This window comes from Musca domestica, unplaced genomic scaffold, assembly GCF_030504385.1.
Source record: "Musca domestica strain aabys unplaced genomic scaffold, Musca_domestica.polishedcontigs.V.1.1 63, whole genome shotgun sequence".
In the NCBI taxonomy this organism is placed as follows: domain Eukaryota; kingdom Metazoa; phylum Arthropoda; class Insecta; order Diptera; family Muscidae; genus Musca; species Musca domestica.
Genome location: NW_026712370.1, coordinates 4,121,101 through 4,140,028, shown reverse-complemented (window position 1 = coordinate 4,140,028; position 18,928 = coordinate 4,121,101). Strand labels below are relative to the sequence as shown.

The window sequence follows — 18,928 nt, the reverse complement described above, 5'->3', positions numbered from 1 at the left end:
AATTCCATTGACAATTTTGGCTACAATCTTCAAAATACCGAATATCGGGGGATACCATTGTATGGGGGCTATATGATATCATATACCGATATGACCCATCTCGACCTGCCTGTGGACAAAAGATTCTACTCGTGCCAAAAAACGTGACTCTAGCATGATTGAAACAGACGGACTTCTTAGAATTTTACGCTGATTAAGAATATATAAACATAAACATATATATGATGAGTTGCAAATAGAATAACGAACCTTATACACCCTCCATACTATGTATGGTGCAGGGTATAAAAGTTATGCCATTTCGAAAGTTATGTTTTACATTTTCATGAATATTGAAGTTTGTTGTTTTTAAATGCATTAAATATAGCGAAAGACAAGGGGCGCCATCTATATTTCAAATTTGAAAAATGGGACATGGTAGATTGTGTCCTTAATTGGTATGTAGATACTAATTAGTCTAATGTTTGTCGTATTCAAGTTATTCAAACGGAAACAATTCAAGATGTTGGGTTTGTTATCCGCATCGGATTAACATATTGAATAAATGTCATTTAAAGGTGACATGTAGGTGGCGGATAGCTTCTCTTTTAATAACGATTCAACGATGATTTTTTTCTCATCTCTGAAATTTTAGCTGACATGAAATTCTGCGTCTTACTTTATGAAACCTAGCGCGTTAGAAATTAAATAGCTTGCATGGTTTTAACTCTCTACCCAAACAGATCGAGGAAATAATATATCTAGGTGGTCCTATTTTTAAATGTATCACAAACGCCATCTATGCTTCAGTTTTAAGTTTGCATTTCGAACATGAAAGGACAAAATGGTGGACTTTTAGAATAGAAAATGGGAAATTAATGACACTCCAAGGCCCGCAATTCTGCAACATATACCTGTCATATCAAAAATACGTATATAATCTGAAAATTACATGTAGGTGGCGGTATTTTTTTCTGTTAATTAAATTTCCATGATATAATTTCTGATATCTGAAATTTTCACAGAATTTTGGTATTTTTTAGATAACAACATCTAGCTAAACCTAGGTGTTAGAAATATACTGCATGTCCCACTGTTTCCAACTCTCTGCCCCGTAGCAAATATCATATCTAGATGGCGTAGCTATATGTGCATAACATGTAGATGGTGGTTATTTTTATAGCTTTTATATATGTGGAACACTTTCAAGATTTGAAACTATCAATTGGAAATTTGAAATCCCTTAAGTGATAAGAAGAGATCTCGAACTTTATCGACAGTTGGAATAAAATTACCTCTCTCACCTAATTTCCCAAGGTAAATTTCTAAAAACTACAAAGAGCTTCTTTCATATATAAGATCGTTTGTGAGGTCCACATATCTCTATCATATTTAAAGTTATTGCCAAATATATTCCTATCTAACATACAGGGTGAGCTAAGCAAACTGCAACAAAGTCAAACGCCATAATTTTTACTTTTTTTTAAATTTTATTGAATGAAAAATGTCGGAAATAACATCAAATTTTACCTTAACTTTAGATTTGTTCGAATTGGTCAGCTTTGTCACGAATTATGACCTTCAAACGGCCAATGAAACCGTCACACGCTGCCCGAATGTTGCTCTGCGGTATTTTGGCCCATTCCCGGCGAAGCGCTTGCTTGAGGTGATCGACACTTTGGTATTTTTTAGTGCCAACCTTGCTTTCCAAAATACTCCAGATACAATAGTCCAACAGTTTGGTATCCGGAGATTTTGGTGACCATTGTGCCCTGGAAATGAAGCGAGGAATCTCATTTTGTAACCGTTCTTGGATGGCGCGAGCTGAGGGCGATGGTGCTGAGTCCTGTTGGAATGTCCAAGGTCCGCGGCCAAAATGTTGCGTGCCCAAGGCTTTTATACACCCTCCAAAATATTTTGGCGATAATATTCGGCATTTATTCTGATGCCACGGTCGATTAATACGAAGAGAACGATCATCGGCTTTTATGGCGGCCCACGGCCCACAACATCACCACGACCGGCGCTTGAGTTCTGGTGGCCAACCGAACGTGCACATTTCCAGCTGACCTCTATGGCAAGTAAACACAAATTTGTTTGTTTACAAACTGCTGGCCAATGAATGTTTGCTCATCGGAGAAAACCAAATTCGGCAGTTCACCACTTTCGGCCAAGCGAAGCAACTCTTTTGAATCTTTTTTTCCTTCTATTGCGGTGTAAGTTCTTGCACTTTTTGGAATTTCAATGGCTTTACTTCGAGCTCATTTTCCAATATTTGCCGAATGGAATATTGCGATATGTTCAGCTCACGAGCCATTTTTCGGCCGCTGCGAGCTTCTTTACCTTTCGAACCATTTCTGCTGATGTTGCTGTTTTCTTCCGTCTACTTCATTGACGTCGGGAATCCGATTGCATTTTATTCTATATTCTACATACATACACCCCACAAAAATATATATTCTTGATCAGCAGAAAATTCTATATCGATTTAGCGATGTCCGTCCGTCTGTCCGTCTATCAGACTAGCTTCCGAGTAGGTTGATAAAATTTTACTCAAATGTGTATTATGTCTGCAGGACTTTTGATATTGAAAATGGGCCATGTAGGTCAACCCCTTCATATTGCCCCCATATGACGGTACCTCCCGATATTCGGTATTTTAATGATTTTAGCGACATTATTCACCGGAATTGTTTCAAATTTGGAATTTGAAGTTCGTAACGGGTATTATGACAGAAAATGTTTGTGCAGGTCCACGTCTTCGTATAGCCCTCATATAACGGTACCTCCCGATATTCGGTATTTGGATGAATTTAGCGACATTATTCACTGATTTTTTTATTCAAGTTTCGTATTTGAGTTTTGTAATGGTTTATGACAAAAGTTGCCTATGTAGGTCCACTTCGCCGTATAGACCCTAATATAACGGCTAAATTCGGTATTCTTAGGATTTTAAGAGAATTTTTAACGGATTTTATTTTTTTGAAAGTTGCCAAAATCGTTCCAAATGGTGGAGGGTGTTCAAAGATCGGCCCGGCCGAACTTACAGCTTTTTTACTTGTTTTGTCCATCTCAAATGAGCATACAACAATGTCTGGCTTGTAAGTTTTAAAAGTCTCCATTAGCTAGAAATTTCTCTTTGTATAAATGTGTGTGTTTGTGTGAGTTTTTATGTGCTCTGCATGTCAAAGTTCAATCGAAATAAAGTTTAAGGTCAGGTCAGTTAAAAGTTAGTGATTGCAAATTGCAGATAAAAAAAGCGAGTTCAGTTTATGTTTCTATGACACATACATACCTAAAAACGTATATAAACGTCGTATATCCAATTTGTAGAGTGTCATAAAATTTATTTGCTTTACTAATGACGACCTGACCTATGACGAATTTTTTGTGTGATGACATCAACATTTGCAGCTTACCAATGGAGTAGGGGAATCTACGGCGGTCATAACATTGTAAGACATGTGGAGACCTTTAGATAACCAGCGAACAGTATTGGGGCAACTAAGTATGTAGCCAATACTTTTGGCATCTTTGCATGTCCTATAACCAAAATATTAGTACCAAGTAGGAAAACCTTTATAAAATGTCTAAAAACAGGAAAAAAATGTCTAAAAACATCAATTCCGGCAAATGCTTTTGAATTTCCAAAAAAAAAAAACAGTTTATGACAAATTCTAAAATCTTACCCGGTAAACAGTTATGTTAGACCCAGATCCCCTTATATGGAGATTTTCAAACCCTTAGATATATATTCGATATCATTTCTCATATATTTTATAACTTTTTTCCCAAAATTTCACACATCAGCGTCCAATTTAAAGACCAATATCATTGTCCAATCAACTTCCCCATAACCGATTACCTCAATTTTATAGAAACCCTCTTGGGCATGATTTGGAAAACCGGACTCGTCAAATTGGCACTTGTCCATGTAATAGGTATCCTTTACGAGGGGTGGTTCAAATTTATCCTCAAATTGTGGTAGATTTGAACAGGAGGCGAAATTCTCCATGGCACCCTCTTTGTAGACAGAATTCAAAATATCAATGACATGTTGGCGATATATGCGAAAGGGTAGAGCGCGATAATCATTCTTGCCCGTGGAACTGTGATACATGTTCATTTCCATCTGAAAAATATAAAATTAAACTTAGTTTTAAAAAAATTAAATCAAATGACAACCCCACCTCATTGGCATCTCCTTCAACGATTTCAAAATTTAAAACAATGTTTCCCGACAGGGCATAGAGGCCACGCGACACCCGACTCACTTTGAAACCGTTAGATCCGGATTGGAGGTTGTTACCTCCACCGATTTCATTTCAATGGACCAGGTTTTCTAGAAGGATATTTCTACAGAAAATTTTCAATTTTAATTTTCCAAAAAATTCCAAATTTCTTTAAAATGTTTACCTGACTACTGAAAGCCTCGCCATGGCCTATGGCATAGAGTAGAAATAAAATAGGAATATTAATTGTTCTCATATTTTCCCCGCTATTGTAGTAGTTTGTTTTATTATCAAATTACATTTAATGTCTCGTTAACAAGCATCCGTAATATTTATAAATTATTTCTTCTAATTAGCATGGCATGATTCGAGTCAATCAAATAATTAAATATTTATATGGCAAATGTTTTGATGAACAAGATTAGTTTTTTTTTTTTTTTTGCAATGTCACAACTATTGAGGGTTAATTTGGAATTATGTAAATTCTATTTCCTTCAATCTTCAAAAAAAAAATTAGCTATAACCTTGATAACAACACTCTTCGACAATATTCAATTTTTCAATAATTACGCAAATGAAAGTAGAGCTAAACAAGAGTATCGGCTTTTCGAAACTTTACATCAAAAAAATATCAAACATAGAGGGGCAAGTTCCCCCCTTATTCACACTTTTGAAAAATTTATGTTTAAAATTATTCAAAATCAGTGCATTCTAGGTATATACAGGGTGAGATAAAAAACAAAGTCAACATCCGCAATTTTTACTTTTTTTTTAATTTTATTAAATGAAAACAAACCAGTAAAGAATGTCTTAAAGTCGGGCGGGCCGACTTTATGATACCCTACACCAATTTGCTGATGCTATTTTCGACATTTTATACCCTACACCACAAGGTGGTCAGGGTATTATGTCTTTGTGCATTTGTTTGTAACAGGCAAAAGGAAACGAGATAGACCCATAGTTCCTTTTGATGATCTGCATAGAATCATATTCTGAGTCGATTTTGCATGTCCGTCCGTCCGTCCGTCTGTCCATGTATTCTTGTGAACAAAATGCAGGTCGCATTTATTATCCGATTAAGATGAAATTTTCCAAACAACATTTGTTTGGCGCAAGGACGAACCCTATTGAAATTGGAGATAATCGGTAAAAATTTAGATATAGCTCCCATATATATCTTCGTCCGATTTGCCTTTTATTGTGCACCAAACGTGTAATATCAGCCCGAATAGTGTGGAATTTTGCACATACAACCAAATTAGGCCTGAAAATAAGTGTGGCAAATTTTATCGAAATCGGTTCAGATATAGCTGTAGCTCCCATATATATTGTTCATCCGATTTGTTATTTTTGTCCTCCGCAGCCGTAATATGCACTCCGTAACAACGATATTCAGTGAAATATATCAATCACAGCTCAGAATTACCTTTGCAAAATTTTATCGAGATCGGTTCAGATTTGGATATAGCTCCTATATATAACTTCGTCCGATTTACCTTTTATTGTGCACCAAACGTCTAATATGTGCCCAAATGGGATGGAATTTGGCACATACGACCGAATTGAGTTTAGAAGGTAGTATGCCACATTTGGTGAAGATAGGTTCAGATATAGCTAGAGCTCCTATATATATTGTTAATCCGATTTGTTGTATTTGTTACCCACAGCCGTAATATGCACTCTATAACAACTCATATTCAGGGAAATATATCAAATACAGCTCAGAAGTATCTTTGCCAAATTTTATCGAGATCGGTTCAGATTTTTATATAGCACCAAATGGGCAATGCAAGTCCGAATTTAAAATATATAAATACTTCGGCATATTCAGTCCTTTGAACTTTAAATTATAATCATAGCGTGTATGATTGAATTCTCCCATAAAAACTTTTGATTGTTATGCGGAGCTCTACTAAATTAGCAAAATGGTGTACGGTATCGGCCCCGCCCGACTTTAGGACTTTCTTTACTGGTTTATTTCTGTTGCGGTGTAAGTTCTTGCACTTTTTGGTGTTTACACCGAGCTCATTTTTCAATATTTACCGAATGGTATATTGCGATATGATCAGCTCATAAACCATTTTTGGCCACTGCGGCGCGGGTTTCGATCAAGTCGCTTTTTTACTTTTCTAACCATTGCTGCTTATGTTGCTGTTTTCTTTCGTCCACTTCCTTGACGTCGGGCTACGCTACCAATGTCACGGTGACGAGCGATGGTAGGAGACACAAAAGATTTATTCACATTTAAATGCTAGAGTTCTTTAACGATAGCCACTTGTGGTTTTCCAGCCAATTCCATCACGAATAAGTTTTTTTCTGGTTCGGTGTAAGTTGGTTCCGCTACTTCTGGTACCTCACCCACAAAAGGTTAAAATTGTGATCAATCATTAATAAATTTTAGATTCTCATTTAATTTTGCACAACCCAATATTTTTATCAGTTTTAGATGAAGTGGACTACTTCGGTCTGCCATATCAGGAATTCAACATTTTCCTAAAATTATCACGTATATCATATAAAGAGAGGGCAGAAGTCGACATAGTCCAAATCTGGCACGTCGATATATCAGATAATTTTAATTAAACATAGGCTGAGGGTATACATTTGTCGATACTTCTTTCCTTTTTATACCCTCCCCCACAAAGTATATATATTCTTAATCAGCATAAAATTCTATGTCAATTTAGCGATGTCCGCCTGTGTGTCCGTCTGTGGAAATCACGCTAGCTTCCGAACGAATTGAAGTAGATTGATAAAATTTTGCTCAAATGTATGTTATGTCTGCAGGACTTTTGGTATTGAAAATTGGGCATGTAGCTCCACGTTTTGGTATAGCTTTTGGTCTGTGCAGGTCCAAATCTTCGAATAGCCCCCATATAACGGTACCTCCCGATATTCGGTATTTTGATGATTTTAGCGTCATTATTCACCGGAATTGTTTAAAATTACGTATTTAGAGTTCGTAATGGGAACTATAGTCTGTGACAGAAAATTGTGTATGCAAGCCCAGGTATGCAGGCCCCACATACCAGTACCTCCCTATATTCGATATTTTGACGAGTTTAGGTACAATATCCACCGAAATTGTTTGAGACGCGTATTTGAAGTTCGTAATGAATGCTACAGCCTATGGCAGAACGATTATGATGATTTTTGCTACATTATTCACCGTTTATTTCAAGTTTCGGATTTGAATATGGTAATGACTTATGACAAACAATGCCCATGTAGGTCCACGTCGTACAGACACCAATTAAACGGCTATATTCGTTATTTTTAAAATGTTAACAAATTTTTTAAGGATTTTATCTCCAAATTCATTCCAAATAGTGGAGGGTATCAAAGTTCGGCCCGGCCGAGCTTACTGCTTTTTAACTTGTTCTAGACTGAAGTTGGTCGTATGTGCCGAAATTCAGGTTATTTGGACTGATATTGGCCAATTGGTGCACAATTAACCCGAATTCGGTTATTTGTAGAGCTATATCTAAATTTGAACCGATTCTCACCGATTTCAATAGGGTTCGTCCTTGGACCAAACAAGTATTGTTTGGATATTTTTATCTCAATCGGATAATAAATTTGAATTGTATTTTGTTGACATGGACGGACAGATATACTGACATGCATAAATCGACTCAGAAAGTGGATATATCTCGCTTTCTTCTCCATGTTACAAAATAAAGTCATATTATCCTTATCACTATGTGTTGTAGGGTATAAAAATTTATAGGTACCGCACGTTGTTATTAATATCGGTAATTTCCAAGTTTCAGAAAAAAAAACTGCTAAAATAAGTTTCCATTATATCCTTCCATTGGATCGTTCGTTGTTGCTTGTTATTAATTTCATGTGGCTTCAAATAAGACATCACATGCCGGCAGCCATTATCGAGCAACCATCAAAACTGACATTATTTTGACCCAAAAAATTGAGATTTTTTTCTCCCCATAAATATTATCCATTTTTCTTTATCATATGATCAAGTTATGAAATAATAATAATAATAATAAAATATGAAAAAAAGGGAAAGTAGTTTTCGGTGGTGTTTGAGAACAATGCTACAGCCCCCATACCTTTCACATCAAATATTAACCATCCCATGATTGATGAGGACGCCAATGATGATGGCGGTGATGGCGTGGTCCAATTGAAGATCACATTTCCCATTAAAACACAATTGTATTGTGGCTTGATATCAAAGTACATGAAAATTTACAGTTAGTTATTTTTTATTACCCAAAATATTAACCAAAAAAAAAAAAAATTGGAAACAAAATAAAAAAAATAATAAATTACATAACAATGGTCGGCCCTTAGATGGGGTATTAAAATTGGAATATAATTGTTGTTTTCATTTGAAATAACTATTAAATAATTGATAATGATGGTTATTTGATTGCATTGAAATGGTAATAATTCCATTTATCTATACGAAATCGTAGCAAACTGATTTCAAGGTCTGGACAAAACAGATTTTTTTTTTGATCAGAATAATCACTACCATCATCATCGTCATTGGGGATGCTTCCATTGTTGTCATTATTTCGGCTGTGACCTTTGAATGGGAATGACAATGAACCCTTTTATTTGCTTTGATTCCCTTCTTGTAAGATCTCCCCCACCCCTTTAGCGTAAAACAGTGATTGCAGAGGGAAATTTGGGGAGACAATTTCCCCTAATAAATTTCCAAGGTTATTGATAAACACCCAGACACACACACACTTTCTTCACTACGGGTGATCACAAATCACCCTTTTTCCCTTTCTTTTGTGAAATGAATGCATTCAGCAGGAGAGGAGGGGGTAGAGTCCGCCAACAACAACAAAAAGTTCAAAGCCAAATCAATAGAACACTCTTTCACAAGAACATTGATGGATGGTCGTATTGATTTTGTTTGCATTTACCCCTCCCCCACCCCTCCACATTTCGGCTGCCACTGCTCCCCAACTCTTTTAATTACTCTATTATTTATTTTTATTGCCGAATTTAGAACAATTGTAGACAGACCTCTTTCCCCTACCTCCCCTCCCCTCTTCCCCAAGAGTCATGATTCTGTGAACCTACCAAAAAACAAACTCATGGGGACATCTTTCAACACCATTTTGGATATATGTGTACCTAAGAGCAATATTCTTCCAAATGATGGCTGTGATGATCATGATGATGCCTATGCCAATGACGATGATGATGATCATCATCATTATTCTTCTCATCAAAATTGATGATCAAATCCAGACAGCTTTATATGTTTTTGTCATTGCAATCATTTGTTATTTCAATTAATATTAGTTCCGCTGTCTGCCTCCGTTTCATTTGCTCTGTGGAAGTCGATCAGTCAGTCAAATTGTCAGAGTTGGGACATCAATTATTGTCACTTTTTTTGGAAAAGAAAAATTGAATGTTGTGAAATTTTGTCATAAAAATTGCGAAGTAAAATTATGAAATTTTGCCTTTATGACGAAGAAATATGATATAAACGCTCAATTCATGGCCGTGGTCATACAGCATGTGAAGGAGAGCAAGCTAATCGTTAGGTTAAACTCAATAGAAGCAAGATATCTCTTGAAGAGAAATCACTTACATCTTTCCTCAAAACTCTCTCTCTCCCATTCGAACTCTCTTTTTATCCCCCTAAAATGATTCGTATGGGCTATCATCGAATCTAACTGCTTGGTCAATGTTAGAAAATCATGTTAAGATGTGAAAAAGGAAAAAAGGCTATAAGTTCGGTCCGAACCGAATTTTGGGACAAATTTGGAAATTTTCAAGAAAAAAAGTCCCTTAAAATTTTTGTTAAAATCACAAAAATACCGAATATAGGGAGTTACCGTTATATTGGGGCTATACCAAGACCTGGACCCGTATTGACAATTTTCCGTCATAGCCGATTGCAAACTGCAAATACGAAATTTGAAACAATTCCAGGGAATAATATCGTTAAAATTCTAAATATAGGGAGGTACCGTTATATAAGAGCTATACGAAGACCTGGACCTGCATAGACTATTTTATGTCACGGGCTGTAGCACCCATTATTTGAAACAATTCCGTTGAATAATGTGGCTTAAATCTTCAAAATTCTTAATATAGGGAGGTACCGTTATATGTGGGCTATACGTAGACCTGGATCTGCATAGGCAATTTTCGAAATGTTGCTGAAATCATCAAAATACCGACTATCGGGAGGTACTGTTACATGAGGGCTATACGAAGGCCTGGACCTGCATAGACAATTTTATGTCACTGGCTGTAGTACCCGTTACGAACTGCAAATTCGAAATTTGAAACAATTCCGGTGAATAATGTCGCTAACATCGTCAAAATACTTAATATAGGGAGGTACCGTTACATGGGGACTATACGAGGACGTGGATCTGCATAACCAATTTTATGTCACAGGCTGTGGTATCCATTATGAACTTTCAAAACGAAATTTGAAACAATTCGATGAATAATGTCGATGAAATCATCAAAATACCGAATGTAGGGAGGTACTGTTATATGGGGTACGAAGACGTGGACCTGCAATTTGCTATCGTAGGCTGTAGTATTCATTACGAAGAGCAAATACCAAATTTTAAACAATTCCGGTGAATAATGTCCCTAAAGTCATCAAAATACCGAATATCGGGTAGTACCGTTACGTGGGGACTATACGAGGACGTGGACCTGCATAGCCAATTTTCTCTTACAGGTTGTAGTATCCATTACGAACTTGCAAACCGAAATTTGAAACAATTCTGGTGAATAATGTCGCTGAAATCATCAAAAAAAAAAAAATGGGAGGTACGGTTATATGGGAGCTACACCTAAACATGGACCTATATATGGTCCATTTTCAATACCAAAAGTCCTGCTTACTAAACACACATTTGAGTATAATTTTATCAAACTACTTCAATTCGTTCGGAAGCTAGAGTGATTTCCACAGACGGACGGAAATCGGACGGACATATTCCTGATCGGCGTAAAATTTTAAGTCGATTTAGTCTTGTCCTTCTGTCTGTTGAAATTACGAGAGTTCATATTATTTAATTTAGAGCTTTGAAATTTGGCAGTAAGGCCAATATTATATGCAGGCTGATTGCTATTGAAAATTGTCTATATATTGGGCCACGTTTAGGTATAGCCCCCCATATGACGGTACCTCCTTTGAAGGTTTCTGCAACAATTTCTAAGCAAATTAGATAAAACTTGAAAATTGGAATTCTCGGTAGGTTAGCTACAGGTCAACTAGTTGATATAGTCCCCATATAATGGCTTCTCCCGATTTTCGGTGTTTTGAAGTTTCGCTATTTGGGTAATTTTTGTATTTTTATACGGCTAGAGAGGGCATAGCTCATTTGATACGGCCAAAACGTGCCTTATCGAAATAACGGCTTTAGACACTAGGACTCTTTGGAAAAAATCCATTTCAGAAGATTTGGCGTCGATCTAGCGTTGTCCGTCCCTTCGTCTGTCTGGCTGGTGCGCACAATAACTCTCAGAGGGAGACTTTGGTCCAAACTTGGTGCATCGTAATATTATTATCAAACTTAGATCGAGTTCGGAGATGTACAATATTGGCCCACTCAATCTGGTTCCTCCCCCACAAAAAGTCGAAATTTTCAAAAAATATATATATTTTAATATATTTTTTGCTCTAACTTTACAAATTTAAATATTTCCATCAGTGCTTGGTCAGGTGGACGATATCGGTACCTCCCATCCAAAGGGTCAAAATTTAGAATAATTATAACTCTTATTAATATAAATTTTATAACTGCCCGATTGTCTTTAAAATACAAACATTACAATATTTTTAGTAACACAAGATCTGGTGTGAAGATGGCATATATCAGTCCACTCCTTTTGATACCTCCCCCACAAAAGGGTCAAAATTTTGAACATCCATGAAGCTCATAAAACGCGAAATTAACATCCCATTCCATTTCTTCTATCAGCACAAGATCTGTTATGAAGATTGTATAGGTCGGACCATTTATTCTGGTTCTTCCCTCACAGAGGGGTAAAAGTTTTGAATTACAACAAGTAAAAAAGCTGTAAGTTCGGCCGGGCCGAACTTTTAATACCCTCCATTTGCTACAAATTTGGCAATTTCCAAAAAAATAAAATAAAATCCGTTAAAATTCTGTTAAAATCTTAAAAATACCGAATGTTTATACGACGACGTGGACCTGCATAGGCAAATTTTGTCATAAGTTATTACAATATTTAAATGCGAAACGTGAAGAAAAATCTCTTTATAATGTAGCTAAAAACATCAAAATACCGAATATGGGGGTACCGTTATATGGGGGCTATACGAAGACGTGGACCTGCACAGACAATTTTCTGGCATGGGCTGAAGTATCCATTACGAACTTCACATGCGAAATTTGAAACAATCCCGGTAAATAATGTCGCTAAAATCATCAAAATACCGAATATCGCGAGGTACCGTTATATGGGGGCTACACAAAGACGTGGACCTGCACAAATAATTTTCTGTCTTAGGCTGTAGTATCCATTACGAACTTCAAATGCCAAATTTGAAACAATCCCGGTAAATAATGTCGCTAAAATCATCAAAATACCGAATATCGCGAGGTACCGTTATATGGGGGCTACACAAAGACGTGGACCTGCACAAATAATTTTCTGTCTTAGGCTGTAGTATCCATTACGAACTTCAAATGCCAAATTTGAAACAATTCCGGTAAATAATGTCGCTAAAATCATCAAAATACCGAATATCGGGAGGTACCGTTATATAGGGGCTATATGATAACTTGGACCTACATGGCCCATTTACGAACTTAACCTGCCTACTGGCAAAATATACATGTGTGCAAAATTTTAGTCTTCTATCTCAATTTGTTCGAAAGATAGCGTGATTACAACAGACAGACAGGCAGACGGACAGACAGACACACAGACAGACGGACATGGCTAAATCGTCGTAGAATTTTACGCAGACTTTGTTGGGTCTGACATGAATATTTCGAGGAGTTACAAACGGAATGACAAAATTAATATACCCTCCATAGTATGGTGGAGTGTATACAAATTATTATGAAATTTAAAATAAGCATCCAGTTCTCTTCATATTTCACACATCCCATTTCTTCTACTGACGCAATATCTGCTGTGAAGAAATATCGGTCCACTCCTTCTGGTACCTCCCCCCCAAAGGGTTATATGATATTCAATGAAGCTCATGAAACGCGTAAATAACATTCGATTCCATTCAGGTTTAGCACATCTCAATATTTTTAATAACACAAGATCGGAAAATTTTTTTCTGATACCTCCCCCACATAGGGTTCAAGATTTAAAAAAAAAACAAAACGCTCAAAGAAAGCGAAAAAAGCAGCCAATTCTTTTCAAATTTCTATTGAGAAGATGATATACACTTGTAGAAATGTATATTCTATAAATATTTAAATCACAATCGAGTTGAGTTCGACTATAATAAAGGATATGACTAAGACCCATTATTAATTTCCAAAAAAATAATTTTTAATTTCCAAAGAGTTCAAAGTCTAGCGAAACTTCGGCCATATTTGGAAGGGCTTTCTGTATTTCAAATTTGCCGATTTTATTTATGACAGTGTCTCAAATATCCGCATACACACGCACGTTCTTACCCTCCCTCTTATATAGCCTCTCTTATACATAGAGCCAAAATAAATTTACCATCGATTTGAAAATTGTCGCACTCTACCGCTGCTCTTGCGGGTAACATTAATGGCAATTCAAGAATAAATTCATTCATTCATTGATGAATTTCGATGTCGGAATCAATTTAGACAAACAAACAAACAATTGTCATTCGCTCGCAATCACCCACTTCTTTTGGCGAAACGTACGCATATGTTTGGGTGTATGTTACCCAGCAAACATTATGGCGAATGTGTGACACTTCTGGTGTAGGGCAGTGTAGTCGAAAGCAAAGGACGGAGGGCTAAATGTTTGCCTTCAACAAAAAGTCAACTTTTTGGTTTGTCTATTTTCTGCTATCATAAAAACGGTGGATTTTAAATGGGTATTTTTGGTCTCTTTTTTAAAATATGATTAAAAACACCCTTTAAATGGGATCGTAGCAGGTCATAAAATTCTACAAAATTATTTATCTCAGCCAAAAAAAAAAAAAAAAACATTTTTTCAAGTCCATAATTTATGTGATTTTATGTAAAATTCTCCTAAAAAACTCATTTTAGAAAGATGTTGATGGATACAAAAATATTCAGCATCAAATTTCATTATAAGTCACCAAAGAAAAGAAATCTCTATTCTCTGTATATATCGAGAAAATATTTGAATGGCTAATACAATCCGAAAATATTTAATAATTGCAGGATACTTTTTCCTCGTCTTTTTTCGATTTTTTTCTTTGACATCAGCACCCCAAAATTATGTTTTGTTGCACTATTTCGAGTTTTGGAGTTTTGGTATATTTGGGAACCTGTAGTAAAATTTTATGTCGAATAATTTTGATCACAGGATCTTTGCCAGTAACATTGCTGAAGACATTATATTCCTAAAATGTATGAAATCGAAGTAATCTTAGCTTGAATTTTAGCAAAAATTTCAAAATGGGCGGAAACAAACTTCGATACCTTAAATGACTTGACTGATTTAAAAACAAGTTAAAAAGTATCATTCGGCTTAGCCGATAGATATATACCCTCAGTCAATGTTCGATTATTTAAAAATATTTTGACTTCTGTTATGATTATTCAAATTGTTGACCCTCTGTGGAGTAGGCTCTGAAGGAATGGGCCAATATTTTTAATTTCGTGTCGGATCTAAATATATATGATTTAAATATTGCGATGTGTCAGGTTTGTACTACATTGGTAACTCCCTTCACTTTATATGAGCAATGTGATAATTTTAGATTAATTAATTTATAAAATATTCCTGATGTACCAGATATAGTCGAATGAAGTAGTCCATACAGATAACACTATTGGTATGGGCAAAATTACAAGAACATCGAACATTTTTATCCAATTTTATGCGAAATTAGAAATTCCATATTCATGCCAGGTTTCTGGTTGGGAGAAATATTTAGATATAGCAAGTTGTAAAGATTCACTGACTTATTTTACAATAAATAAAAGTATTGAAAATTGTGAGGTACCATAAGGGGTTCTCAGATAGATATCATCTTCACAACAGATCTTGGGTTAGTAAAAATGTTTGTATGTGAGAAATTTGAAGAGAGTTTGCTGCTTATTCCGCTTTCATTTGGGCGTTTCGTTTTCAAAATCTTGAAGCTTTTGTGGGTGAGGTACCAGAAAAAATGGTCCGATCTCTACCATATTATAACAGATCTTGTGTTGATGGAAATATTGAGATGTACCAAGTCTGAATGGAATCGGATGTTAATTTCGCGTTTTATGAGCTTCATGGATATTCAACATTTTTACCCTTTAAGGGGGAGGTACCAGAAGGAGTATATCGATATATCCCATCTTCACAGCAGATAAAAATAATTGGATGTGTGAAATATGAAGAGAACCGGATGCTTTTTTCTGATTTTATAATTGTTTTGGTTATTCAAAACTTTGACTCTTTGTGGGGGAAGTACCGGAAGGAATGGTCCGATCTCGGCCATATTTATAACGGGCCTTGTGTTAACAGAAATATTGAGATGTGGCAAGTTTGAATGGAATCGGGTATTTATTTCCTGCTTTATGCGCTTCTGGGATATTAGAAATTGTGATCCTTTGTGGGAGAGGAACCGGAAGGAGTGGACGGGTATATTCCATATTAACAGCAGGCATTGAGTTAATAAAAATATTGTCATGTGTGTAATTTGAAGACATTCTGACTCTTACATCACATTTTTAAGAATTATAATTATTAAAATTTTTGAGCCTTTTTGGGGGAGGTACTTGATGGAGTGGACCAATATTGTCCATTTTTCTCACCTGACCTAGCAATGATGCAAATATTAGGATTTGCAAGGTTGGAGCTACATCGGATCATTCTTTCTCTATCTTGGCAGTAAAATATTTTTTTTTGAAAATTTTCACCTTTTGTTGGGGAGATACCAGAAAGAGTGGACCGATATTGCCCATCTCCGAACTCGATCTGAGTTTGACAAAAATATTACGATGTACCCAGTTTAGACCAAATCGGATACTCCCTTCGAGAGTTATAGTGCGCACCAGCCGGAAAGACAGACAGACGGACGGACATCTCTAGATCGACTCCAAATGTCCTGAAACGGATTTGGTCCAAAGAGACCTAGGGTCTAAAACCATTATTTCGATGAGGTACGTTTTGACCATATCAAATGGTATAAAAAATGTCCCCGATTTTTGTCACTAATATAGCCCAGGGCACTATATACTTAAAATGCAAGAATTTCAAGATAACCTCCCGATATAACTTTCAAAACGCCGATACACTGTGTTGGAATCTTCTTTAAGGTGAATTGGGGTTCCATCAGAAATCAATACGAAATGTCTATTGAAACATCAGATGATCGACCAAGGAACACAGGTAGATATAACTTCATGTATCTCTAGATACAAATCCCGATAGTTATCCGACTTATTCTCTTCTAAATGTTTCCCTTACTACTTCCGCTTTGGCTTGCTGGGTTATTTTTTCATTGATTCTGATTCTTCCTTTAATGATCATTAAAATTCACATTCCTGGGAGAGCCGAGTGGTATAACTTCATGTATCTTTCGATACAAATCCCGATAGTTATCCGACTTCTTCCCTTCTAAATGTTTCCCTTACTACTTCCGCTTTGGTTCGCTGGGTTATTTTAATTTCATTGATTCTCATTCTCCCTTTAATGATCATTAAAATTCACACTGCTGGGAGAGCCGAGTGCTTCTGATTGGGATCCCCAGCTGGAGCAGCGTATTTTTATTTGCCATTGTAACCCACCACAGGTTTTCAATTACTTTTTGTCTTCTTACATTTAATTACACTGCCGAATCCATGCGAACGAAAGAACAAACGAACACACGAAGTATGAACGGAACAAACTGTTAGCGTATGTCACGAGTGAGAGTGTTCACATTAGCGGCAATTAATGCCAGCGAGAGTGAGTGATGAGACCAGCCAAATTCTCCGCTTGGACAAGAACCAAGAAAAAAGGGTTGACAGATGCGGAAGAGCTTCTTCTCCGTTGCTCTGCTCATGGTGGCCAACAGCCAACAAAGCCGGCACAAAATTCCGTAGCAACATTTTAATCGGGCATTAGATAGCGACGGGTACGGTTCGGTTTGTAACGGTGTTCCGGTTGTTGTTCTGATCGTTTGCTCGTTCGTTGCGTTCGTTTGTTTCACACCATGCTGTCGTGGTGAAGGCGTAAATAAGGGCAGTTTCGTGGATAATTTTTTTGATTGTGGGGTAATAGACTTTTTTGTTGTTTATTCTGAGATTTGTTTATGATATTTAAATTTGTTTTCCTATTTTTTAACATTGAAAAAAAAATGTTTTTTGGTGTCCTTCGTTTGCTTCCAAAAAATGGGATTTAAAAGAAAAATAAATAAAATAAAAAAATAAATAAAATTTATGTTTTGAAAATTGTGATAGTGACGCAGGGTGTTGATCTGTGCTCATATCTGGCTGATCTTTAGCAACAAATTAAAAGCTCGTAAATAATATCTAAATAAGAGATATGTTTTATGTATATTTTTTTCTTTTTTTTTTGGTTTTTAATTTTTTTTTGCCAAATGGTGATCTTGTGAAAATAATTCTTAATGAAAATAAATTTGAAATAAATTCCTGTATCTGCATGTTGAATCATCAAAATGTGTCAAAATATAAAAATTGTAAAAAAACAAAAACAAAAGATTTTTTTTTTCAAAAATTTTGAATTTTGAATTAAAGTTCGATATGTATTAAAAAAAAAAAAAAAACAAAAATAAAAAAAATGATAAAAAAATAGAAGAAATTTTTTCGTCGTTTTTAAAAGATTCTGTCACACAAAGTATCCATTCCATTTTGTTTTTAATTTTCGAATTAAAATTCCTAGGAATCCCTGCATTTTATGCACATACAGGGTGAGACAAAAAAAAAAAAACTGCAACGAAATCAAACGCCATAATTTTTACATTTATTTTTAAATTTCATTGAATGAAAACAAACCAGTAAAGAAAGTCCTAAAGTCGGGCGGGGCCGATTTTATAATACCCTACACCACTTTGCTAATTTAGTTGAGCTCCACATAATAATTAAAAGTTTTTATGGGAGAATTCAATCATACACGCTATGATTATAATTTAAAGTTCAAAGGACTAAATATGCCGAAGCATTTGTATCTTTTAAATTCGGAATTGTATTTCCCATTTGGTGAAAAATTAATTTGAAATCAGATAAAGATATGTATGGGAGCTATATTCAAATTTGAACCGATCTCAATAAAATTTGGCAAAGATATTTCTGAGCTGTATTTGATATATTCCCCTGAATATCGTTGTTACAGAGTGCATATTACGGTTGTGGGTAACAAATATAACAAATCGGATGAATAATATATATGGAAGCTATAGCTATATCTGAACCGATCTTCACCATATTTGACATACTAGCTTCTAGACTCAATTCGGTCGTAAGTGCCAAATTTCATCCAATTTCGGCAAATATTAGACGTTTGGTGCACAATAAAATGTAAATCGGACGAAGTTATATATGGGAGCTATATCCAAATCGGAACCGATCTCGATAAAATTTGTATTTGATAAATTCCCCCAAATAATG

General features: G+C 35.6%; 2 protein-coding genes across 5 annotated transcripts in view; one reads left to right on the top strand and one right to left on the bottom strand.

The window, feature by feature from the left end:
- LOC101896206 (aminopeptidase N) overlaps positions 1-18,928 on the top strand; it is a 270,904-nt gene that overhangs the window by 79,535 nt on the left and 172,441 nt on the right. The window lies entirely within an intron of this gene.
- Positions 3,621-4,259, bottom strand: LOC105262547 (uncharacterized). The gene is made up of 2 exons (XM_020039937.2): positions 4,170-4,259; positions 3,621-4,111 (listed from the first exon to the last, which is right to left on the bottom strand). The coding sequence occupies exon 2, from the start codon at positions 4,109-4,111 to the stop codon at positions 3,779-3,781; it is 333 nt and encodes a 110-aa protein (XP_019895496.1). The 5' UTR covers positions 4,170-4,259; the 3' UTR covers positions 3,621-3,778.

Bases quoted from the DNA above. Each gene is read 5' to 3' on its own strand.
- LOC105262547 (XM_020039937.2), bottom strand. From the start codon at position 4,111: ATGGAAATGAACATGTATCACAGTTCCACGGGCAAGAATGATTATCGC.